The sequence below is a fragment of the Manis javanica genome, chromosome 9 (assembly GCF_040802235.1).
Source record: "Manis javanica isolate MJ-LG chromosome 9, MJ_LKY, whole genome shotgun sequence".
Lineage (NCBI taxonomy): Eukaryota > Metazoa > Chordata > Mammalia > Pholidota > Manidae > Manis > Manis javanica.
In genome coordinates this window covers 111189211-111216179 of record NC_133164.1, presented here as the reverse complement: position 1 = coordinate 111216179, position 26969 = coordinate 111189211, and the positions used below count along the sequence as shown (strand labels likewise).

The 26969-nt window shown below is 43.5% G+C and overlaps 1 protein-coding gene and 1 long non-coding RNA gene across 4 annotated transcripts in view; both read left to right on the top strand.

Moving 5' to 3' along the window:
• Positions 1-12427, top strand: part of CCBE1 (collagen and calcium binding EGF domains 1) — a 201062-nt gene extending 188635 nt beyond the window's left edge. For 2 of the 3 annotated variants that reach the window (XM_073213158.1, XM_037015837.2), the window contains 4 exons: positions 5297-5436; positions 5541-5576; positions 6300-6335; positions 8249-12427. In XM_073213158.1, the coding sequence (XP_073069259.1) occupies positions 5297-5436; positions 5541-5576; positions 6300-6335; positions 8249-8443 (407 nt within the window). In that variant the 3' untranslated portion in view covers positions 8444-12427. Of the gene's footprint in view, positions 1-5296; positions 5437-5540; positions 5577-6299; positions 6403-8248 lie in introns of all 3 variants that reach the window. The other variant, XM_037015842.2, reaches the window with a different exon arrangement.
• A 1087-nt stretch (positions 12428-13514) lies between these two features.
• LOC140843453 (uncharacterized) lies at positions 13515-24763 on the top strand. The gene is made up of 4 exons (XR_012121244.1): positions 13515-15634; positions 16644-16782; positions 17179-17308; positions 18082-24763. It is a non-coding gene; the product is annotated as an uncharacterized lncRNA (long non-coding RNA).
• Positions 24764-26969: the final 2206 nt, after the last annotated feature.

Below are 26969 nucleotides of genomic sequence, written 5' to 3'. Positions count from 1 at the left end.
ATCACCAAGGAGTCATTTGGGAAAAAGAGGTCATTGTTCTGGGCTTGGGTAAGATTCTGAGAGATCATTTTAGGTTACCGAGAAACAAAATGAGAAGTATTTTCCCATGTTAGCATATATGGAAATTGAATGGTATAAGGAACTCTTGGGGCCTCATCACCCACCTCTGACTCCTCACTGCTGGCCTCATTTCTCCTCTTCCTCCATCCTACCTCCTCCTTCCCCTATTCATGAACACATTTACATCTATATATCTGTATTACATCTATATATCTGTAATTTACATTATATATATATATAATTTTCTTTTTAAGTCAACTTCATTGAGATCCAACTATATACAATGTAACCACTTAAATTACAGTTGAACAAGGTGACAACTGTAATTGAGATAGGTGTACATCCTATCTCAAGCACTTACTAACCAACACCCTAGATCTATATCAAGATGTAGAACATGTCTACCACCCTAAAAAGGTCCCTTGTTCCTTTTTGCTTCTCCCCTCTCCCCAGCACTAGGCAACCACTGGCCTGCTTTCTATCACTATGATTTGTCTGTTCCAGAACCTCATAGTAATGGAATCTCATGGTATGGGTTTGTCTTCTCTGGCTTCTCTCATTCAGCATATTGTTTGGGAGGGTCACCCTTAGGACACTAAAGAAAATCCCAAATGACCTATTATTCCATCAAGAGATATACAATGATAACCCCCCCCACCCCGCCAAAAAAAAAACCAGTTACAAGGTATTTTATATTTTATTATGAGTCCCTCCATAAACAGATGGAGCAATATATTTTTTCCATGCCAGTAAAAGAAATAGCCTTAGTGTTAGCAAAGGATTCCAAAAACTGAGGGTCTTATCCTTGATTATCATTGCTTAGCAGTGTGCTCGGTGTTGTGAATGACCACCTGGCATTCTGATTGGGAAGACAAGACAGAGTGAAAGCAAATAGAATGAAACAGCATCTGTGTGCCCCAAAGTAAGCAGGTGCTTCCTTTTATAAGAGTTTATAAAAGGGGAAGATCACTGCGACCTGCAATTATTGGAGGACTTGGAGCTATTGACCTGGATGTGAACGGCTGGTTGGATTTGTCCAAGCAGAAAGGGCGTGAGTAGATTTTAGGAAGAAGGTCTCAGAATTCTCCCCAAACCATTTATGTGTTTTCTTCTGCACTTAAATCTTAATCTGGTTTCCATCAAACACAGGTGGCCTGGGTCTCAGTCTGTACAGAGAACAAGAACTGGTCCAGGACTCTGGTTTACCCTCGTGTTGATTCCCTTGGTCTGAGGCACTCTGGGTCATGGGCCGTTTTCTCCAGCAGTTGCCTCCCACAGACAGCCTCTTGCCGCTTCCAAGTAGACATGGTCTCTCTTCAAATTCTTAGCACTAGTCTCCACCCTTCTCTACAAGAATGCTTTTGCTCTGCTTTCCTGGAGGAAATTCTTCTCCAGACCAATCTACATACCACTCCAACAAAGACAGACTAGACAGGAACAGGGAGCCATTAGCTGTCTTTCTTCTTAATGACGTGCTGACTTTCCAGTTTTGCTGTTTGGTTTCTAACATGGGTTGAACTGTCCAGGGCCCTTGAGGAACAGAGTGATTGAGGGATCTGCTTTAGCCATGCACTGTGCCCTTGCTTGCCCCTACAATCCTGTTTCTTTCTCCTTCCAGCATCAGTTTGTGATGCCCTCCGTTGAGATGTGCTAGGGCAGTTAGAAAGACAATAAGGTTTCCTCTAGTTCTGAGGCTTATGATGAATCACAGACTGGGGCACCAACACAGGAAGCTACGCTGGGTTGGAATCCTTTGGCTTTGGTGATAAAGAGGGGGCTGCTCCTGTCTCTGGCCCCCACTGTTATGTATAAGGTGCTACCATTTCCACATCAAAGGCCCATGTTTTAAAGGCACCTGACATGTAGTGATCTCTGAAGTTCATTGATTGTGTAAATGAAGGTAAGATACTATCTCTGGCCTGTCCTTTTAGGAGATTTCTGGTTCCCTCCCCAGAAAAACTCTTTGAGGATGTAGCTGGAACCAGCACAGAGCATTAAGGGCATGAAACATGTTTGGATGGAACAGTGACTGCCTTTACTTTGACTTAATTATTCTGTGAGGTAGAAAAGACTTCTCCAGTATGAAAAATCTGCAGTCTTTGTTTCTTTGATTTGATTTATTTTGTTTTCTGGTACCTATAAGTCATACCACCCTCTGTCAAGTAGGAGCTAGGTATGATTAAAAAGTAATTACCATATGCATTTGAAAGAGACATCACTTGGGAATAATTATAGCACAGCAGTCAGCCCAGCCTCTTCAGTGAAATCATTTGACATGAAACATATACCAAGCAGCTTACTTTGCACCTGGGACTCTGACAGTGTGCTGACATTTAAGACACAACCCATGCCCTCACAGAGTTGACAATCCAAAAAAGTTAAAAACTCATGTCCTTCCATATGCAAAAGAATCAAGTTGAACCCTTATCTTATACCATATATAAAAATCAACTCAAAATGGATTAAAGACCTAAATGTAAGATCTGAAACTATAAAACTCCTAGAAGAAAACATAGGTAAAAAGCTTCATGACGTTGGATGTGTCAATGATTTCTTGGCTGTAATACTAAAAGCACAGATGTAAAAAGCAAAAAGGGACAAATAGAACTACATCAAATTTAAAAACTTTTGTGCATCACAGAATACAATCAACAGAATGAAAGGCAGTCTACTGAGTAGGAGAAAATATTTCCAAATCACATTATCTGATAAGGGATTAATATCTAGAATATAAAGAGACCTACAACTAGACAACAGAAAACTCAACCTGATTTTAAAATGGGCAAAGAAATTGAATAGACATTTCTCCAAAGATAATAAACACATGGCCAATGAGCATATCACTTCATATCCATTAGGATGGCCACTACCAGAAAAAGAAAATAAGTGTTGGTAAGAAAGCAGAGAAACTGGAGTCCTTGCACACTATTGGTAGGAATGTAAAATGGTGCTGCCACTACAGAAAACAGTATGGAGGTCCCTCAAAAAATTAAAAACAGAATTATCGTATGATATAGCAATCCCGCTTCTGGGTATATATCCAAAAGAATTAAAAACAGGTTCTCAATGAGATGTTTTCATGTCCATATTCTTAGCACTATTCACAATAGCCAAGAGGTGGAAGCTACCCAGGTGTCCATCAGCAGATGAATGGGTAAACAAAATGTGGTCTGTACATAACATGAAATATTGCTCATTCTTAAAAAAGAATGAAATCCTATTGCAAGCTGTAACGTGCAACTTTGAGGATGTTATGCTAAGTGAAATCAGGCAGTCACAATAAGACAATGCCATATGATTCGACTTCTGTGATGTATGGAAAGGAGTCAGATTCATAGAGATAGAAAGTGGACTGGCGGTTGCCAGGGGCTGAGGGGCACAGGGTGGGGGAGTTGTTCAGTAAGTGTGGAGCTTCAGTTTTGCATGATTAAAAGGTTCTAGAGATCTGTTGCACAGCAGCGTGAACGTACTGAACACAACTAAGCTGTGCATTTTAAAAATGGAGATGTCAGAAGGCAGTGGAGATGTCAAACCATTTAAAAATGGTTATGATGATAACTTCTATGTGTTGTTTACCACAACTTTTAATAAATACTCTCAAAGCGCCCTTGAGGCCTTCTGCAGAGGTGGACACCCTGAACTCTGCACCAGGTGCTGCCCTCCAACTGAGCAGCCGGTGAGGTTTCCCCTCACTGTGTAGCAGATAGACACAAGTGGGGGAAGCCCCCAAGCCCCACTAGAAGCCCAGCCCAGGCCAGTGGCTATTTACAATTCTGCACATCTGTAGTTAGAGGCAGATGAGACCTGTAGTCCCTCTCCCTCAACCTCCGTGTTGAGTGCTATGACGTACAACAGTTATTATCTAGCAGGCACAAAAACAGTCATATAGCATGTTCTTAAACTCTCAACATCCTCCCAGTGCTCTGCCCTCTGAAAAGAGTCTAAAAACAAAAAACAGAAAAGCCCTCAGTGTCTACGGGCAGGGAGCATAGGTGAGAGGCAGGCAGTGAGGAGGATAGACCGAAACCCGAGAGCATATAGTCCCGTGACAGGGGCAGCCCCTGCAGAGAGCTCCAGTCGGGTGTGCCGGTAGGAGAGTAAGAGGTCCGGGTTTAGTTCCTCCTCTTTTAAAACAGAAGCCAGAAGCCCAGATTTTTATATAAAGTCTCCCAATTCTTAAATGTCAGGAAATTCAGAGGATAATAGTATCCATAAACGAGCACATAGACATGTATAGAGTGTGTGTATAGGTATAGGTGTATACAACTACATCTGATATATACCTAATATACCTGTAATGTATGCACACTCACACTGGGTGTGTAATATAATGGTGCACAGTGAAGTAAGCTGTTCTCTTACAGGGAAGGGGGTGTTGATATTTAGAGAAATGTGGGTGGTGGTGATTGCACGAGGGCATAGGCAAAGGAGGAAATAGGAGTCGAGGCGGGGTGGTACAATGCGCAGTGTTTTTTTTCAGGGTGGATGGGGGCTGGGAGGTGATTAGGAAGGAGGCAGCAGTGGTAAAGAATGCCTGGAGAGGAAGGCGAGGGTGACCTTACAGAGAGCGCTGCGGAGTTTGAACTTTATTGTCTGCAAAGCAGAACCACTGTAAGGAAGTCCTAACAGGCTTGTTTAGTGCTTCCCTGTGTAAGGTACTAGACTACCTGGTCTGTGTGTGTGTGTGTCTAAAATCTCATTTAATACTCAACCACTCTATAAGGTAGTTTTTTTTTTATTAGTCCAGCTTTACAGATGAGAAATTAAGGATCAAAGAGGTCAAGCAGATTGTCTGGGATTCAAACCTAGATCTCTCTGATGCCAAAACCCATGCCCTTGGAAGCTACCCAGCTTATTAACCACCACACTGGTGTGACTGAGGATGTACAGAGGACAGACGGTTATAGGAGGCATTAATGAGGTGCGGTGTGTGGAACTGGTCACTGACTGGACAAGGAGGTTGTGGAAATAGGGACGTAAGGGAGAACTCTCAAGTTTCTGGCTTGAGCAGATGGGTGACTGGTGGGCCATGAAGAGAGAGTGGCATGGGGAAGTCCGCTTTGATCCCGTTCGGTTTAAAATGCCTGTGGCTCACTTCAGCGCAGATGTCAGAAGGCAGAGGGCGCAGTGCAAAGAGAAATGGCTAAAAGGGACCCCCAGGCTCTCTTCTCTTGTCAGCCAGACCCCTTGTCCTCCTCATGGGATATGGAGCTAATGAAGTGTTCTTTGATTCCAGGCTCACCAGGACCAAAGGGGAGCCCGGGCTTCCCTGGGATACCAGGTCCTCCTGGGCAGCCTGGCCCGAGGGGCTCAATGGGACCCATGGGACCATCTCCTGATCTGTCCCACATTAAGCAAGGCCGGAGGGGCCCTGTGGTCAGTATTTTATCAGAGATCTCTTTCCTGTTTGGGGGGAAAGCATGTTCTTGTCCCATGCATTTTCCTTCTGTTAGACTAAACCAGATCCCTTTGTCTTGTAGGGCCCCCCAGGTGCACCCGGAAGGGATGGTTCTAAGGTAAGTCTCGTGGGTGGCTCTTACAAGCCGAAGGTCTCTGCATTTCAACCTACTGTGCAGGCATCAAGTAAAACTCAAAACACAGTTTCCTTTCCCAATTTTGTCACAGGCAAAATTGAAAAACAGACACACTTTTTTACCCAAAGCTAGGCAGAAAATCTAGAAAGCATTCTTCTTAAAATATGAAACAACCATAAAAACGAAAACCACTCCTAAGAAAGATTACCCCTATATATTTTGACAAGCTTCTGATTGTCATTGTAGCATGCCCTTTTCTCTCTAGCCAGTGTTTATTTGTAGGACTCTTGAGTGTGTCCCCATTCCTTTAATATGTTTAAGTCAAGTACAGGAGAAGTTCCATGCTGCACAAAAGGGTGGTTTCACGCTGAGAGCTGCTGGCTGCTTGCTCGTAAAGAAGTCAGTGTGAGTTACTTTAGAAATGTCTGTTATTCCCCATGCTGCCCGGCAATGGAAGCATTCCTCTTGTCAGATCTGGTTTGAAAACATAGGGCCTCAGGGGACATCAGAATGAGAGACACTTGATCCAGGCAGTTCTGTTCAAGGAAGTGGTCCCATGAGTCTAGCTTCAAGCTTACCTTTGTTTCCAATAGAAAATATTTGTGGTTTGGTGCAGAGAGATGGTGATCGTGGGTGTCTAAGTGGAGACCACAGTGGTGGCCTCCACAGGGTCCACAAAGCTAATCCTGCCCTTTCTGCTTTTAGGGGGAGAGAGGAGCACCCGGGCCCAGAGGGTCTCCAGTAAGTAGCACTGTCTGTCCTGCTCCCCCAGGGGGAATGTTCTCAGGGATGCAGCTCTGATGAGTCTGTAAGTTGTTCTTATTAGCAAAAACTGGCCCCTTCCAGCCACCATCCAGCCCACCCAAACAGAACTTGGTGGGTCAGAGGAGCATTACGGAGGCCTTTAGCAGCTGGTTGGGAATCATTTTTAGAATTCATTTTCTGCTGTTTTTTCTTTTATCATGGCTAATCCTTATGTGGAATGTCTTCTGTTAAGGTTCATACCCCAGTAAGTCATGAGTCTGTTTCCAAGTATGTCATAAAACATCTGAAGGGACCAGAAAAGAAATCTATAGGGCTGTCATAACTCTGGAAGCTAAAGAATTTAGCCACCACTACAACCCTAACAGGTCAGGTGACTGTCCTCCCTAAAAAGTACAGACATGCAGGCCTCCTTGGGACCAATGAGAAGGAATTACTGGGTATGTGTGTGGTGTCCAGGAGATTAAAAAGGAACATTAGTAGTACCCAAAAGCACAGAAAATTCAAGCAACTCCATTGTTTCAGAAGAGGTCAATGTCATTTCTGAAGAAAGACAGAGAGCCTTGGCCTTAGAGATAGGAGGGCCAGGTTCCCATCTTAACTCTTCCATGGATGGATTAGCCCTCTGATCCTGGCCATGCCACATAGTGTCCCTGGGTGTCCATTCCCTCACCTGTGTGATGCCAAGTGGAATATGATCTGCTACACCTCAAGTGAGTATTAGTTGATGTCAAAACACTGTTCATCATTAAGTGCTTTGCAGATAAAGCTGCAGTTTCTAAGGTGGCCCCGGCAGCAGCAGAGATTGTGGGGGTAATAAAGACTTACTGCAGGCAGCTAACAAGCCCAGAACATGCTTGCTCATCCATTATTTGCCATGCCTCACACAGCACTACATAGAAGTCAAAGCTTAATAAATACTACATATAGTGATAAAAGATGTTCAGTCAATAGAAAAATTAGGAAGTCTTTGTCCTTTTCCTGGCCAAGGAGGAATGGATGCCTTTACAACATACGTTCATTTTTTTAATTGAAGTATAGTTGATATACAATCTTATATTAGTTTCAAGTACACAACACATTGGTTCAGAAGTTACCCATATTATTAAATCCTTCCCTCCCCCACTAGTACAACTACTATCTGTCAACAGAGGAAGATGTTACAGAATCATTGACTATATTCTCCATGCTGCACTGCTGTCCTGGTGACCAACCTACGTTATGATTGAGAATGTTTTTTACAACGTATTTTAAAATTCATTTAGGTGGGAATTATCATCAGTGATCCTTATAAACATTTTAATACTTCCATTTTTTAAAAGACAACATTTTCAAGGATTTATTACGCTCTAAGCCCTTTATATATGTTAACCCATTTAACTCCTCACTTATGAACCCTGTGAAACACTAGGAAGTTAGGACTTTCATTATCCCCATTTTACAGATAGGGAGGTGGAAACCCAAAAAAATTAAGTAACTCACCAAAGACCAGCTAGTAATTGGCAGAGCTGAGATTCAAACCCAACAGAACCCCAACCTCTTAGCCACTACTCTACGCCTCCATAAGCATCTTCCAAGTTTCTTTGGAAAGGAACCTAGGAGACCCGTTCCATCTTCTCATTCTACCAGATTTGATGTAGCCTAGAATGAGGACCGGAGAAGATGAGAAGGTATTCGCAAAGCTCATGCGGGAGATGAGGGAGTTCATTAGAAGGCAGTCTCAATCCCCCAGGCCACTGTAGCAGTCCTGGTGTTCACTCCATTTGGGATAAAGTTATCAACCAAATAGCCGCCAGCAAGAAGTGGGAGTAGCAAACCGCGGAGCCCCTGGGAGCACCGCTTCGCCAAGGGCCGGCCGTGGCGTCCTGGCCTTGATCCCTCTCTGTCCGCAGGGGCCGCCTGGTTCTTTTGATTTCCTGCTGCTCATGCTGGCCGACCTCCGCAATGACATCGCCGAGCTGCAGGAGGAGGTGTTCGGGCACCGGACTCACTCTTCGGCCGAGGAGTTCCCTTTGCCTCAGAAATTTTCCAGCTCCCCGGAGACCACGGACTTTGGCTCTGGAGATGACTATCCAAAAAAGTACTGAGACGGGAGACTTGGGAGCCCCCGGAGGCTTGTCCCCTTAGCACATCCCAAGGTCGGCATGCAAAGGAAGGGAAGAGAAGCGCCTTTTCACCTGCAGTTAAATCATCTAAAGAAAAAGAAGCCACTGGAGACCCAGAAAAGATATGTTTTTATTTTCTTTACCTTTTTCTTGTCTTTTCCATCCTCCTCTTCTTCCAAATACTAGTTTCAGAGTCCCTTGCTAGATGTGCTGGAGACAAGAGAAAGTGACTGATGTATATGCTTCCCTCTGAGAGTCAGATGGAGTCCGCTGGTCTACGTTGTAACTTTCCTTTTTCCAGGAGCTTCTGATTTCTTTGAGTTAAGTAGTCTCACGGTGTCATAAACTTTGGCAGACTATTGAAAAGGGGAAAGCGGCCAGGTGAGCTCTGAGAAAATGAGGTTACTTATAAAAAACAATAGATAGGTGTCTGGAATAGACTTCTACTCCTCAGTATCAGAATTAGGCCTCTTCGGTTAAAAAGGGGAGACAACAATGTATAAATTTACCTGGGTGGATAATTCTTTAACCTTGTCAGTCTAATAGGTTTGCAATGTTCTGTCCTCTTGTCCAACCTTGTTTCACAATTTTGGTTAAAGAAATGAGAAAATTAAGAAGCACAGATCAGGGGAGATGGAGAAAAATGATACAGTAGTATATTGACTGTCATAGGGGTTGTCTCTTTCTAAATTCTCATATGACTATAAGGATTCATGCTACACTTTTCTGTAAGCATATTCAGAGAGGAGTGTTACGCTGGCTATAGGAATAAATCCTCTATTCAAAACAAAGTAAGTGAATGAAGTATCCTGATTCACATTAGAACAATGAGCTCCTGGCTTGCCAGGACATTTTAAAGCTGTTTGAGCAAATGAGTGGGCTTGCTTAGTAAGTCACAGGTTATTTGTTAAATAAAGGTGGCTGTCCCTTAGGGAGAGGTGCAGAATTCCCTGGCTCTGACCGATTGCCCAGAACATGCCGTGAGCCCATGAGCCAGGTTGAATCAATGTGCAACGAGCTGAAGGCTGGAAGAAGGTTGCTGACTTGGGTTACTGGCAAAGGACAGGGAGAACCTGGAGCAGAGATCCCACTGCATCGGCAGGGCCAGGTAAATCTGCTCTCCTTGGGAATTAGAAGTCCTTGTCTGGGACCAGCCAAGCTTCGCAACACAGAGAATAATACACTATTGAAAGTTTTCTTGAATGTGAAGGGAAACACATGGTTTTCCTTGTTTGGCAGAAATTTCCTCCCAGCTAGTCTCATCTTTCCTTAGTTTTCTATAAGTTAGTCCAAGCTCCAGTTCTTACAGGCCTTCCCCTTGCTTCCCCTTCCTCAGCAAATGTGGGAAGCAGTTGAAAAAAGGTATATTCCCAGACCTTCCACTGAGTCCATGTTTGCTCATACACCCCTGGGTCTCAGAGGGAAGCATATTCTGGAAAGGGCTTTCTCTGGATCCACAGAGATGGGAGTACAAGTAGGAGAGCTCAAGAGACCAGCAGGGCTTCTGCTCTTTTGTGATGTCACTGGGGGAACCTCTCACTTTTACTGGGCAGCTGACAGTATCTTCAAGACCACCTTCTCCTTTGACACACAGAAGGGCTCTTCAGCCACCTGGTCAGGAGACCTAAACCCTTATATTGAGCCTCAAAGATGATCAGTGTCACAGTTCATATGTGCTCATGTTGGGGTCCCCTGTTCCCATCCTGTGTTTTCCCCCCTGTTTCTAGGAGGTTTGTGTTGAGTTTTCTTTTTCCATCTCCTTTTCACCTACCCCGTTTAACTCTCCTTCTGGGAAAGCATGTTTAAAGAGAACCACTATCGGTGTTTATCTGCCACTTCTCTTCTGTCTTCAGAACAATGCAGGGGCCTCTGTTAGTGAATCTGGAGAGACGACAGCCTTCCTTCCCTCATTCCCATCATGTTAGAAACACAGGACCCAATCAGTCAGCCCGGGGCTGAGTTCTCCACAAACACTTTGCTCCACTCTTTCTTCCTCACGTGAAATCCCAGTGACCATCTACCAAAATGTTACAGCTGAAAACCACACATTCTCAAAAAAAAAAAAAAAGGGATGCTCCTTTTCTAGCATCTTCCCTAACCCCTTCAGTCTCTCCAGAATCCGATCTTCACAGCAGAAAGCCTCACCAGCCACGGGTTGATGAAAAGATGAACTGAGCAGCTGTTGACTCCCATCTGGAATAGATTTACTGTTGCCTGCTTGTGGAACACAGTATTTAAAGGGTGTGGATGGATGAATGCTAAAGTGAATTATGTACAGACTCTATGAGAAATGATTGGGTTCATCTTTATTTTTCTTCTTAAATGAGGAACTTGTGTTTATATATAAACTTCTTTATTGCCAAATGCCCATAAAACTCAACCCTGCTGCACGTATGACAAGAAGCTAGGATAATATGTTAAAAGAATGAACTGTAGGTAGTAATATCTGGGATTCATGAGATTATTCTAGATAACATCCTCCAGCAAAACACAAAATAACCTGTATTTTATAATCTCAATCTGCTGGGTCAGGTCAGTTTATAAAATAATTATTCATCCTCAGATTTTCAAAACTTAGACTACTATCACAGTAGACTACTGTCTGCCCAAATTATCTTTCAAAGATAAGACATAATACACTGTTATTCCTCTTGTATCATTTAGTTATGGATAGAAAACTGAAGCTTCACTGTCTAAACAGGACTTCTGCTCAAAGCCATTTTTGGTTTTAATGAAAAAGCCATTTTGGGGGGTAAAATTTACTACAGTTTTGCTAAGCCACTTCCTGTTCCATGGGAAAAGAGATCTTTGTACTCCTCAATCCTTCAGCAAAAACACTGACTTTAATTTTTTGCAACCTGATCACTAGAACTTAGAACAGAACATAATAGATGGTTTCTGTTTCTGGATAGCAAAGGGAACAAAAATCTGTTGAAAGAGTGCAAGGAGGGCATACATTTGGGCCCCATGCCCAGCTCCAGAGGGATCAATTATAACCATCACTATGCCAAAGAATGTGGGGCACCAGGGGAGCTCCGTCTTCCTTCCTTGTGAATTCCAGCACCTGCCACAGAACACACCAACCGACTTCTTTTCCACTGTGTAAACTGAGACAAGTGTGTCCATAGCCAAACAGGTAAATAAGAAATGCGCACCAGCAAGGGGGAAGGTGTATTACTCCCACCAAACACCAGGCAAAGACCCCCTGGTTCTGGTCATGATCCCCTTCCAGGATTTGTGGCCTTGTGAGCCCAGTTTCCAGGCATGCAGGCAAGACTCTCTGTGACCCGGTGTCAGGCATCTCCTTGGGTTGACAGCAAATCCCTCTTCACACTTTAGATATTACTCCCCTTTCTCTTTCCCCCAGCTCTGCCCAATCAGAGAGTCAGCAGCCTCGTTGTGCAACCTTCACATCTTTCAGATAACCTTCCTGAAAAGGAAATTTATTTGTAGGAATCTAGGCCAAACAACTGGTAGAATAGAGCCATCTAAAGTTATTAATAACAAATTCAGGAAAATAGATGAAATGTTTCCTGGCACAGTCAGCATGTATGTTGCACAACAAATCAAAAAAAATTATTTTCCATTTGAAAAGGAAAAAGAAAAAAATTAAACCTGACCGTAATTGTTGAAGCATAAAATCTTGAACTTTACATGCTCCTTCAACAAATATTTACTGCTTTAGGGAATTCGTAGAAAAAAAGACCCTTTACACATCTCCCAGGGACCTTAGCATTCTTTATTATAATAATACCCCCACCCCCAAAGCAAGGGCCCTGGGAATTCTATGTGTGTCATGATGTTGTCTTTATTTCCCAGTGACTAGTCATATATTCAGTCGCTATGTTCATTATTTATAACAGATCCATGTACCAGTTGGGCTAGTATTCAAACAGTTATGGATGTGATACTATGAAGTACTTTGGATAAGATTATATATGCTTAATAACAAAGTTATTTTTCTTATGTGGCTGTACTGTGTTTTGTCCCGACACCTAGCCTTGTGCAACAACTGTCTTTACAAGATGAATACAAGAGATGGAGATAGAACCTGCCTTTGGGGAAGGCCACCACCTAGGGTCTGCGTGTGGACCCAACATTTGAGTCTAAGTCATGATCTGAAGGCCCAGGTCCCACTGAATCCGAGTCTCAGAGGCACATGTCCCCAGCTGGTCTGGGGATCCTCTGGGACCCCCAGAGTGGCGTTTTCAAACCAGGAACTCTCTGCAGGGCATTGAAGATGGCTTAGTAGTGCACAGAGGGGAAACCTGTGAGGGTTCTGCCTGTCCCTAATTCCTGCTACACCATGAGCAATTCCATTGTCAAGTGGTTTTGGATTAGAAATCCACATAAGGTTTCCTTTGGAGGAGAAAAAAATGGTTGACTACCTTTTAAAAAGGTTAAAATAAGTAGAGTTGAGGGGAGGAAGCCCTATGAATTGGTAGCTAAAGTCCCCTGTGTGAAGATAAAAAGAAGGGAATTTTCATCAGTTGGGCTGTATGGGAGGCAGAGTTATATACAGTAAGGGAGGTTCCTTCTAAGAGACTCTTAGTACCATTCAGCAGGGTGCCTTTAGCATCCCGAAGTTAACCTCACTTTGAGTTAGGCATCTCACTTTGCTTTAGCAAATGTTTATCCAATACTTGTAAACTGCACTCTGCTCTGTGCACTGCAGACACCACAGGGAGCCAAAAAGGCATAATCCCCATCCTCCTGGAGACCTTTGGCAACAGAGACTAGGAGCCTTCCAGAACATAAATGCAATTATAAACTGTGATAAGTGCTATGAAAGAAAGTGCTTCAAGAGCCAGTAACAGCTCACCCCCGTAGGAGCCACCCTTCCCTCCCCATGTGCTCCTACCCGAAGTCACACACAGTATCCAGTCATTCGCACCACAGCCACACAAGACCTCCAGCCCCCACAGAGAAAGCTTCAGGAATCCTCTGAGTGAAACAGCAGTTGATGGAATTCTGGGAGGCTGTTTCGTCTATAGCTTTTCCAGCCTTCTCAATTTAAAAAGCAGCTTAATGAACCAAGACCTGGGTGAGTAATCCTCCCCGTAGGCTCTGGACATACCATTTGCACAGTCGGCTGGTAAGCCCATGTTCTCAAGGCTTGATTCCCAGCAGATTTGAGGCTGTTTTCTTCCCAGACAGGACACTAAAGTTTCGGAGAAGCTTGCTGTGCTTTTGAAACACCCCAGCTCCTGCAGATTTTCACCACCTGCCGTCTAGATACAGGTTGCAGGCTGGCCAAGTGGGAAGCAGCACTCAGCCTTGGGGCAGATGGGAAGTCCACAAAGAAGAGGCAATTTTGCAAGGGCATGTGGGGGCAACCACAGTTAAATTGCAGGGTTCTGGGGAACTGGCAGAGATGCGAGGAAGAGGCTGTTGCGCTTCCTCAGGCTGCTGTAATGGGGAACCACAACTGGGTGGCTGAAACAATAGAAATCTATTTCTCACAGTTCTGGAAGCTGGAAGTTCAAGAGGTGTCATCAGGGTCCTTAACTTCTGGGGGCTTGAGGGAGAAGCCATCCCACGCTTCTCTCCAGTTTCTGGTAGTTGCTGGCAATCCTCGGCGTTGCTTTCCTCTGACATCACCTGCCATTTTACCTCTTGCCTCTTCACTTGGGGTTCTCTCTGTGCACTGACCTCCTATTTTTTCACCTGATGAAGACATCACTTCTTGGGTGAGGGCCCGCCCTTATCCAGTATGAACTTATCTCAATTTAATTAATTAATCTGCAAAGATCCTATTTCCAAATAGGGTCACATTTTGAGGTTCCCAGCAGACGTGAATTTTGTGGGGACAACCCAGTACAAGAAGGACATCTTGTCCCTATCTGCTGACTCTTAACACCCTGCTCATTTCCTTCAACAACACTTGTTTTCCAATCTGAAATTCTTACATGCCCACTTCATTCAATAAATATACAAATGGGACCAAGAACCAGGGGAGTGGTAGTGCGAAGTTCCTGATCTCAGGAAGTATGCCTTCTGGTCTGGGAAGACGAACAAGAATCGGTAGGGAGGCTGTCAGGCTGGAGACCCGGGGAAGAGTTGATACTGCAGTTTGAGTCCAGAGGCAGTCTCTGGCAGACTTTCTTCTTCAACTAGGTCAGTGTTTTTCTGATAAGGCCTTCACCTGTTGGATGAGGCCCACCACAATGTGGAGAGCAATCTGCTTTATTCAAAGGCTATTCACTTAAATGTTAATCTACTGTGGAAAACAAAACCTTCAGAGAAACAGCAGAAACGGAGGACAGAAATGAAGTCCTTGCAGCTCATTGACTCAGTTGAGCTTGGTTGGGCTGTAGTTCCTCCAGGGTGCTGTGTCTTCCCCAACATCCTGATTCAAGGACTCCTGATTCTCATCTGATTCTGGCCAGGTGACAACTTGGGCTTGGAATTCTCACTGCTTCTGTCTATTTTCTGTGGCTTTGTAACATCTTCTGTCTCTAACATCATTGTCAACCATGCTGGGGATGGGAGCTGGGTGGGGAACTGATTAAACCAGAAGGGAAGTCCTCTCTGTGGAGTCATATTTTGCTTATAAATAGTTTTTATGATATATGAGGATGGAACTGTCTCCAAAGCCAAGTTTTGTTATTTTTGGGTTTGTTTGGGTTTTTTTGTAAAAACTATAATCCCTGGGCGTTCCTGGCTCTTGCTGCTTTGCCTGACTCTCCCACAGCAACACAATAATGTGCTGGATCGGCCCAGAGTCAGCGTGGAGACGGCTGTCGACCTTTCTACCCCGAGCGTTCTGGAGATAATGTGCAGCATCTTGCACGACTGCCACCAGGCCATGCGATTGAAAGGCTATGTAATGCGCAGTATTTCTCCCCTGTACCCATGGGGTCGCTTATTTACAAGGCAGTGAGAGTCTCGGCCAAAACCGGCGGAACGTATACGTGCTTGCAGAGAGCCAGATGAGGGTGATTTTCCTTCTGAAAAAAATCTGGGAAAGAGAAAGGTGCCACAAATTGAATTAGACTCAGATTATTCAGAAAGGAAATAACAGCTGGAAAACATTTCAAAAAGAGGCCCCTTCCAAACAGCCTCCCACGGCCAGCAGCCAAGGACATTTTTCTTTCAGGCTTTATTCGAGGGCACTGATGGCTGCTGAGACCCGCCCGATTGACCCACACTACATGTAAATATTCACACGAGGTAGGATCAAAGCCTTTGGATTGATATGATTTGATCTGGTGTTCCAAATCAATGAAAGCAGCCCCAGGGAACCGGATGTACTAGCTACATGGCACCCGTTTGCCAAGGACTCTGTGTGGGGGAGCACTTTCTCTTAGCGAACCTGTGTTGAGTGATCAACACCCACTTCTTGCCCCTGGGTCTCCCTTGGTTTGGCTCTCTGATTTCTGGGGGGCTGCAGCCATGCTGCCTCCAACACCCTTTTGGCTCAGGTATGTGGGCAGCTCACAGGCCTCCCATCCTCAGGCAGTTCATTCTCTTTTTTGCCTTTTACTTGATTCCAAAAGGCCCCAGTGAGACCAAGGAATCTGGTTACTGTTCTCAGGGGAGAGTTGCTCCAGGGTCACTAAACACCAAGGGGTGGTAGTGGGGATCCTGGCTCCATGAGAGGGGCTTCAAAGGAGGGAAGGACTGGGTGACCCCATGTCATACTAAGGCACCATGAAGGAATGGATTCAGCCTCACTTGAAACAATTTGGATGAAGGCTGTGTCCAGGCAGGAGTTGTGCCAGGGGCTTCTCCATGCCCCACTCCTTGCTGGCCGCAAAGACAGAGCCCTTGCTTTCTCCTGATGGAATTGGGAGGCTTTATTGGTAGGTAATTGTACCAGTCTGTCTCCTACTCTTTATCATAAACTTCTTGAGGGCAGGAATTTTTACTTTTAACCATCTTCAGGGCTTCTGGAACAATAAGAGTTCAGAAAGTGTTCACAGGAGGCAACCAATTGCTGATGCTATAGCCACTAGTGACCTCAGTCACTTCTGTTCATTCAATTATTCAACAGTATATATTGACTGCCCCCTAAGTGGCATACACTGTATGCCCTGGAAATGTCAAGACCAGCCCTGGTCCCTGCATGTATGGGATTACAGTCTAGTGAATGACATCATGGGCCTGTGTCAATACACACTGAAGCCCCATCACCTGTTATTCTCAGTACAGAATTTCCCCAAGGATCTTTATTTTGCAGTTTGAAACTGGAGTCTTCATCCTAGATGACACCACCTGTCCCAACTCTCACCCCTTTTAAGGAAAAGCAACCACCTGTACACACTGGGCTGTAAAACAAGGCCGCGATCGTACTCCTGCTGCTGTCTCATCTGCACTCAGTATGTATCTGTAGGTGGGTTTAGTGAGCTGCAAGGCCTGTCCAGGAAATGGAATTCCCCTATTGAACCAAACTATGTTTTGGCCCAAAGCTGAGGATGAAATGTATGAAGGACCCCCACATTCAACAGGGAGCACCATCCATCAGTCAGGCAGCAGCCATCTCCCCACAGGGCCTGGTGAGCAGCTGCCGTTCAGGACTCTGCCCCCACCACCTCCCTCCGCTGAACCCCAGGCTGTGGGCAAAGAGAACAGGGGAGAGGGAGGTATAGGTAGCCTCATAGAGGATACGTTGTCCTGGATGCCTGTGTATCCCCATGCCTGAGGATAAGGAGAGGAGTTTCCCATCCCTAAAGCCAAGCAAGAAGGTGACCCTTAGCAATGTGTGGTGTTTCTAGGAATGGAAGAGGGCAGCTTGTTCTCTGGCCAGATGTGGGCTGAGCTGCAGAACCCGGAGAACTGCGTTGTCCCTACCACATGGACAAGCCCAGGAGCGAGGTTCTCAGGAGGATGCTTGAGGAGCTAAGGGTGGGTTTGTTTTGCTTTTCTACCTACATCCCTACCACCATGGGGAAGAAGAGAGGGGTGCTTGACATGTGTGCCCTGGAGAGAGGGGACCCACACATAGAGACAAACACCTGGTGAAATCAGAGGCCTGGAGGGAGACATAGCCTCTCCTACAGAGCTTGAAGGGACCATGGCTTAGGGTCCCTGGGAAGAGGATGGGGACAGCCCCCCAGCAATGTGTGCCAGGGGGCCTTCATGTGAAGGAGCACAGAGGCAAGAGGGGTGGGAGCCTAATGACAGGGATCCCACCCCACCTAGGCATGTGGAAGTCACTCAAACCAGCCCTATGCCTCCTGCCTCCCTCCAACCCTCCAGGAGCTGCCTCCAGGAGGCAGAGGGTGGAGGACTTTCAGGGCTGGACCCCTGCCCCCTTCCAGGCAGGCCCGCGGCCTTTGCCCATGCCAGAGTTGGGAAGCAGGGAAGAGCCACGATTTAAATCAAGTTCAAGGTTAAAATGTTTTAAATGAACAGGACTTGATCTTAAATCCCAAACGTAACTAGAAAGTTAGAATTCGGCCAGGATTCCATGAAGGAGCCACAACCAAAAAGGACAGGAGGATCCAACGAAAGGTAGAAACTGCTTTCTAGCTCCAAGGAATATAGGGTTTTCAGTAAACCAGTTACAGACAAGCACTTCTAAATCAGGGCTTTCAAGCCCACCTCAAAGTTACTTACTCAGGGTTCTATTTCAATTATTTTTATTTATACACGGATATCACCTTTTTATCTTTAAGTCTGCATGGATCCAACCCAATCCCATGCAAATGCCCGAGACGCTGTGGATCTGAAAACCGAGCTGCGACCCTTCACCTGGGCGTGACGGAGAGCATCCTATCGCCATCAGCACCGGCCGTCAGAACTCTGTTGGCCATCAGAACTGTTTTCAGAAAAGTGACATCTCAGCTGTAACCATTCTGGTATTTCCCAACTAATGTTGCCTCAGGGAACACATGTGAGGAAACCCAGACATAGGCAGAGATTTCCTTCATGTGCCGGGGGATGTGAAAAATGAGAGATGTGCATGGCAAACCGCATGTTGAGGTCATTTGATTTCAAAACAGGAGGGAGAAACACATGCATGTGTGGATTTGCCTGCAAAGAGTCACAGTTTTTGGACCTCAGGCCCATAACTGAGATGATGCTCCTGGCTCGGGGGAAGTCCGGATATCTCCGTAATTATTCTTGATTGAGGTGACTCCCTTTGGAAGAAGGCAGATGGAGGGGTGGAAGAATATAACAGCAGAATTAATTTTTTTGGCCAGATCTGTCTAGTTCTGACTCATAAGTCTGTGGCAGTCGGTCCATGACACCATGAAAACATTTTATATGTGTTCTATGATTTCTAAAATTGTTTTTAAAAATCACTTAAAATACTGTATCTGTTCTTTGTGGCTTTAAAATAATCCCATGGTGTAACAGAAGTGGGTGGGAATATAGATAAACCAAGATTGTCCAAGCGGGAGTTGATAACTGTGAAAAACTGAGTTGACTATAATATTCCCTTTACTTTTGCATCTGTTTGAAAATGAAAATGTCTATAAAAGACCTTTCAAAATCACATGAAGATTAGCATCTTCAAAAGGCATTTGCTCATTATCACATGGCAACATTATCTGTCCTAAGGTAAAGGTCACAGCCTAGCGCCCACCTGGGCTGCAGGTGGCTGTCAATGGGGGGATGCTCCGAGCCCCCCTTTCTCACGCAGTCCCTATTTTACAAAACTGACTCTGTCCTGGAAAACAGCCATACACTTTGGATGAAATGAAATCCCATTCTGTTTTTCACTCTTTGATTTCCTTCCTTGCATAATGGACCTGATATTTGTGGAAGAAGCTGAGTTGTATGCCCTGCGCTGCCATTTCTGGGCAAGGTTTTTCCCCTAAAATTTTCTGCTGGGCTGATCTGTTTGGGGATTTGTCATAGTCATTTCCTGACCATCCCCTTGGCCAGAGGCAAAAAGCACTAGGATTAGCTTCAGTCCCTAAGGAAAAAAATTTTGAACTAAAATGCTTTAGACGGAACTTGCTTAAGGCCCCTTTCCACACCAGCAGGCCCCACAAATTTGTGCCAGCTTCTCTCCACTCCCTCTGGCCCTGAACAAAAGGAACCTGGGCGGAGTGGAACTCTGGATCTTGTAGGAAAAGATTCCAAATATTTTCCGTTTTTTTCCTGTCCCATTGGTCAACTCAGGAACTTCTGATTCTAAATGAATTTGAAACTTTGGTTTCCTGTAAACAAACACAGCATCTCCAGTGGTAAAAGGAGAACTCTGTGGTCGGTTACTCTTTCTGGTAACAAAATCTGCTCGCCTACAGAGAACCCATTTGACATGGTCGGGGGATGGCTGAGCCCCCTTCCACCACAGAGGTGGGCACCGGCCTCTCCACATGGCATCTGCCACCAGGCAAGGCCTAGAACACAGGGTGTACCCCAGCAGCTTTCAGGCTCTTTTATCAGAGCCCCCTTTTATACTTTTAAATACTATTCTGAAAAGATGGGGACTAGTGATATTTTACTTTCTTTGGCTGTGGTATTGAGTAGCATTGAGTGGCTGCTTGTCCTTAAACATGCTTTTCTTCCCCTCCAAACCTCTAAGCTTGGAAGGAAGGCAGTTAAATGCTGCAGTTTAAGTGCTTGCATACTTGCTGTTTGGGAATTTGCTTTCCCCAGCTCCCACTTTTGTCAGAAGACTCCAGTGCTTGTCAGCATCCCCAGAGGCATCTGAGAGGGACACGCCTAGTAAGAGGACAGGAGAAAAGGGGGACATCAGCCCTTTGCTTCTCAAACATAAGTGTACATCAGAATCACCTGGAGGGCTTCCTGAAACACTGCTGCACCCCAGGACCGGAGCCTGGGATTCAGTAGGTCTGGGCTGGGGTTGGAAGATTTGCATTTCTATTTAGTTCTCTGAACCACGCTTTCAGAACCCCTGCATTAGACTATAACTAGAAGTAATATGTAGGTGGCTTCTTTCAGTATTGGTCTCCTCTTTGACCAGAGGAAGTGTAACCAGACAAAAATAATTAACATGTGTCAAGGTACTCTACCCAAAGCAGAATTGAAGAGAGAGGTGAATGAAAATAGAAAGAGTCCTTCAGAATGCATATTAAAAGGTGGTGGGACCGGGAGGCAATGGTCCTTTAGAGGAGGCTCTGCAGAGGCATAATCGAAGGGCAAGCAGTGGAGTTGGGAGGGGAAGCAGGAGCTTGGGAAAGAGGCTAAGGTTTAGCTATGCAATTGTGAAAGAGGTAGGAAAGAAAGAAGTCAATTTCTTTTTAAAGAATGGAGTTACTGTGAAACTGTTTTGGCAGATGTGAACATAGATCCTCTCTGTGACATGTACCACTTGGAAAATTAGCACAACTACCATGGCTTCATAAGCACCAACTGATTAAATCAAGTTTAGCGTTGCAGTCGGATCGACTGTGTGGACAGATAGTCTTTGTTCTGCAGCCCTGCAGTTTGCCTATAGGATGCAGACTTGTTGAAGGATTACTTGAAACATTTTTTAAAATGTATCAGAGCAAAGAACACTAATTTGAATAGTTCCAAATTTATGTTTGCCTCTCACCAGTTCAGGCAGAATGCACAGTACTGCTGAGTATTTTCTTTTCCAGATATAGAACCCCTGCCAGGATTCTATTTTGTTTAGTTTTCATTTCTTTCATATTTTAGGATGAGGAATATTTGGGAGATATATTCAAATATGTTGATCACATTTAAGCAATCATTTGAAATTCTTATTTCTTTCCAAGAAGTCGTGTAGGACTTCTGCAGTCACCTTATCCCAAAACAGTTCCTGTTTCCAAGAATAGTTTGAAGTAGATATTCAGAAACCTGCCTTTTGTGAACCTTAACATGAGGGATAAAATTTTTTTAAAACACCCTTTTAAATGGCTGATCGACCTGATATGAAATTAAGAGAATTATTTGGCAATCAAATATGACAACTCCAGTGAGGCAAGTGGGAATTTGAGTTGGCATCTACCCCTGAGTATCTGCTACCCCTTGGTCACCTGGAAACTCCATTTTACTGGATCGTGAACACGTGGACTGGAAACTAAGCCTGGGCAGAGCAGGGGTGTTATGGATTTAACGATGCCCACCCCCTAAAATTATATACTGCAGCCCTAACCCCCCCTAGTATACCAGAAAGTAACCTTATTTGGAAATAAGGTCATTGCAGGTGTGATTATTTTAAACAAGATTTATTAGGTGAGCCCTACTCCAATATGACTAGTGTCCTTACAAATGGAGAAATTTGGACACAGACATGTGTACACAAGGGCGAACTGTCATATGAGGATGAAAGCAGAGATCAAGGTGGTGTGTCTACAAGCCAAAGAGGGCCCAAGGTGGCCAGCAAACCCCTGGAAGCTAGTGGGGAGCCTGGGAAGAGATTCTGTCTCACCAAACAACCCTGTGATGCCTTGATATCAGACTTCTAGCCTCCAGAACTGTGAGAGAAGAACTTCTGCTGTTTAAGCCACCCAGTCTCTGGGGTTTGTCATGTCAACCTTGGCAAATGAGTGAAAGCGGGGGCAACTGGATTGGACGTCCCCTCCCACAAGCCTGCCCTGTGGACAAATGAAGCAGAGAAAGCGCCCATGAGGAAAACCAGTCAAGATGTAGTCATCGCATCTGATTGTAAACTACCTCTGTGGTGCAAAATACTCTGCGATGAAATTTGGTTTAAAACGGTGCCAGGTTGATAGTGTTGTTCTCAGGTACCTAGCAGACAATGCAAATCCCTCTGGATGAACATAGTTTCAACCCAGTCCTCAAAGAAAAGTCCCCTGGATAACTTTCCAAGAAATATGAACCCCTGGTCAAAATTCATTAAACACACCAGGAAACAAGAATGAGCATTGATGGAAACAATCAAGTGCTGAGAGAAATCTGTACAGAACCCAGACATGGAAACTTTAGACACAAATATAAAATAAGTATGTTTAATACAATTTAAGAAAAAAGGCATTGAAAAGAGGAGAAACATGAGATTATCAAGTTCAATCAGAGAGATTTGGAAAAGAAAACTCTCACAAATGAAAGATATAATCATTATGCTTAAATGAGATGACTGGTTAAAACAACAGGTAAGATACAGCAGACCTGGAAGAGAGAGCTGAAGAAATTATGCAGAATGCAGACAAAGACATGAGAAATATGGAGAAATAGACATATGGGGCAATATGGCAAAGACCAAAATATAACTAATGGAATTCTAGATGGAAGTATTAGAAAGAAAGTTGACAGAGCAATAGTTGAAGAGAAAATGGCTGAGAATTTTTCCTAAGTTGTTGAAAGGCATCACTTCTCAGATTCAGGAAGCCAAATAAAGTGCAATTACATAGAAAAGACACACATCCATACATACATTATAGTAAAACTGAAGAATACCAGGAAATCCAAAAATACAAATACAGGAATGAATAGACAAAACTACCAATATTTGTAAAACATGTAATCTCAAAACACCCAAGAGATCATAACAAACAAGACTGATAAGTTTCAAAAAAGTGAGCAGATATAAAATCAAAATGCAAATATCCGTGGCTTTGCCATGTGCCAGCCATTAGCAATTAGAACATCGTTTTTAAAAGATTCTATTTAATGTAGCAGGGAACACTGTAAAGGGTACAGGAGCAAACCTAACAAAGGTATGAGAATTTGATGTAGAAACTGTGCAACCTTCCTAAGAAACACTCAAAAACAAATGACAAATGGTGATACACCAGGTCCTTCAGTAAGACTTAATATTCCAAGTTTTTCTGTTTTCCCAAAACTAAAACAGAAGTTCAAAACAACCCCAAACTATATTTCAATGGGATTTTCTTGGAACTTGACAAGCTGATCTTAAAATTCCTAAAGGAGAGTAAAACCACAAAATTAGCCATGCAATTTTGAAAATAAAAAATATGCAAATATTTCCCCAATCAAATATTAAAACATTAACATAATGATACCAAATTAAAAGCGTAGTATTTTTTTATACCAATAGGTGAGCAAGTAGAAAAATCAATCATGGATAGACTAGGTCTCAGAAATGGACTTATATATGTATTGAAATTTACTATATAATAAAATTGGCATTTCAAATCATTGGGTAGACCATTACCTAATGTTAGAATATAGACTTTCGATTAGGAAAACTAAGTTTACTTTTTGTTTTTTGTTTGTATTGAGGTGCATACAATAAAATGTATGGACCTTAGTGTATAGCTCGATGTGTGTACACACTCATGTAGCTATCACCCAGGTCAAAATATCAAGCATTCTCACTAATAGAAAAACCAGGTTTAGTCCTTACTTCACACCACTAACACAAGTTAAATCCAGTTAGATTAAACAGAAACATAAAAACTCAAAAGCATTAAAAGAAAATGCTTTATAAAATTTTTTATTTTTCTGTTATATAAAAAGGAACCTATATGTAATGACCTTACTGTATATGAAGACTTTTTAATTGTCCCATAAAAAATTAAAAGCCATAAAGGAAAAGTTTTAAATTTGACTACCTGAAATGTACAAATTAGATCTACTGTAATACTTTTATTTAAATGGAGAAATTCCCATATAATGATAAGAGGACAGTTTTGTAAAAAGAAAGGCTTAATGGGCAATTAAGCTTGATGGATAAACATGAGATGCTCAGACTCACTAAGAATCAGGGAAATGCAATCTTTTTTAATTAAGATAGTCTCATTCAAGAGAATGCCGAAGTTTAAAAGTGGTAATGACAAGAGTTGGTGAAGACGAAGGGAAAGGCACATGTTGTTGGTAAGTATATATGTTTTGGAAGGGCACTTTAGCTCTATCATTATTTTTAATGTGCATTCCCTATGACCTGGCAAGTCTCTCCTTGAAACCTTACATGTGTGCGTTAAGAATTATGTACAGGGATCTTTTAATACAGCATTGTTTAGAATACCAAACAACCTGAAAACAAACCAAGTGTCCATTACTAGGGCAATAATTGTGTAAACTGTAATATACTCATTTTATAGAATACTTGTAAAAAAACTTTCCCTGCCCTTACATGGACAGAGTTTTCTATTGTATTGTTAAGTTGGCTGGTTGGGGGTGGACGGCATGCAATTTGAAGACTTTGCATTGTTTGTGTAAAGATACACATAAAACATACCACATGTTCAAGGTAGGAAAGTGAATAGGTAGAAAAGATCTCAACAGATACCTTTTACTTCTGGGGAGTGTATTTGGATAATGTGAGGAGATGTTGGGAAGTAAGATGACTTTCCTGTAAATTTTTCATTTGTATGAGGAGAACAAGTATATGAATTAATGTGAAATTTATCTTTTTAATTGCAAGCAAATGCGAAGTGTGAAAATTCATTTTTTATGAAAAGCAAAATTATAGATTTAGTCTTCTCAGCAATAAAACAATGTGCATTGGAACCTATTTTAGTCATGAGCTTCCTTTCCAAAATGTTCTCTTTACCAAGATTACATTTACACACCTCTTCTCTATAGGTGCTGTGCAAAGCAAGGCAAATCTGCTCCTTGGGAAATGGTGAGAGGTGCAGTACCTCCAGATCAGTATAGGTGGTCCTTATTTATGGTTTATCTTGCCTCTATTTGTCACCTTATGCTCTCCATTTATAAGGGCCAACCTTTGGACCAGATAGAATTCCACTGTTGAGTGACTTTGCAACCTCACATAGGCTACTTAATGTCTCTAGTTTCAGGTTTCAAATTTCTAAAACTCAGGATAGCACCTACGTCAAAGGCTTTCTGCACTGAATAAGACATTATTTGGGAAATTATTTAACCTCGGGGCTGATTGACAACATAGCTTTCCCTACTATAGTCGGTGCAAGTGCTTGAAAGTTAAGTGTGTTATTTAACAAGTGCATGAACTTGAGCAAAGTAATTCAAGCTCTCTGAGCCTGTTTCCTAATCTGTGAAATGGGGATAATATTTTCCTTATATGGGTTTCTCTGCATCATAAATGTAATGAACAACAAGCTCAATATGCGGACCATAATAGTTGTCCTGTCAATCTGTTTCTCTTCTTTCTCCACCACTTAACCTTCTCAGGCATCTTCTGCATTTCCTGGCTGTCTCGGTAGATGGAGCAGTTGAAACACACAGCAAGCCTCAGCCCAGCAGCCTGAATCACATTCCCGCTTGCACTGGGGACAAACCTACATTCCTTCTAGAATGTTGGTCAGACATGGGCACCAGTCGTGGCAGGAGGCGGCAGCTGCAGTGTTACAATGCATTCAGGCTTGACTTAAACACGGAGCCACCTAGAGGCCCCATACATGTTAAGTCTGTTGTTTGTCCTGCCTGCAGCAGTGAAGTCAGGTACCTGTTGCTTTTCTGCAGGCAATTGGGCTTGCTTCAGAGGCACTTCTTTAGGGGCCAACTCCTTATCAAACTAATATTCTGTCTGTGAGGAAGACTTTGTAAATTGGGTTTACTGAAGAGTTTATTTAGCTTTTGGAATCAAACAGAATGTGTTGACTCTCTGTTTTTTCATCTGCTTGGGTGAAGGGAAGATGATACTCTAAGCAGGATACAGGACTGGAACAGGATATTCAGAGACAGCTTCTCATAGAGGGCCACCTTTCCTAGGCCTCAGAAGTGCATAGCCTTGAAGCCAGCGCCTAACTTTCCAGGATTCAACAAAGATCACCTGGCCTGCTCTGCTCCAAGAAGCTGACTTAGCTCAGGACCAACACTCTGAGTGGAGGACTGAGGTTGGGGCACCTGTGTAACAGCAGCAGAATGTGCACGAGAAGTCGTGACAGCATGCGGGGGCAGAGCCCATAGCAGTAACGTTCCAGAGCACAGTTCATTTCCATATTATTCCTACACGGTGGAATTGCTGGGCGCTGGATGTTCAATTTGAACAGCACTTCTCAACCCTATGAGACCAACGGCCCACTTTTATAATAAATATTGTATGGCTCTCCCCTATAGAATCCTAAAATGAAATGCACAGATACAATTTACCTATGCAGATATTTTAATCACTCTAGTGTCCTAACAGTAACATAAAGAATAAGCAAAAGTGAGTCATCGTAATATGTTTTTCAGTGTGTAAATGCTCAGACACACCAGAAGATCCAAGTAGTCTGACGCTTGTGCTTATTCATAGACTCACTCAAATTTGACAGCCACAGATACAGAAAAAGTGTTGGTTATGAGCTGCATTGTATTAGTAAATAACTCTCAGTTAAATTCCAACCAAGTGGAAGTACAAGCTTCCCTAATTTACATAGAATTATTGTAGCTTGAAGTCATAAAAGATAAATTGTGTTTATGTGTAAAATAGGCTGTAGGCTTTGTTTTGACAACCCCTCCACACCTCCACCACCCCATTTGTAATTTCCTACACAATCCCTAGAGGGCAGTATTGCCACTGTTGAACTGTACAGGTGTGGAAGGCCAGGGAGTGTGTTAAAAGCATGGGGAGTGTGCCTTAAACTGCCTTCCAGAAATCCTGGAAGCATCAAGTTCTCCAGATAATGACCTAACAGTTCTCCCACCTGCAAAACCCAGGACTTTTGTACACCTGGTTCCAGTTTTGACTACAACACAAAGCAGAGACCTATGGCAGGTGGTTCTGCGCTAGCTTCCTGTGTGATGCAGTTGC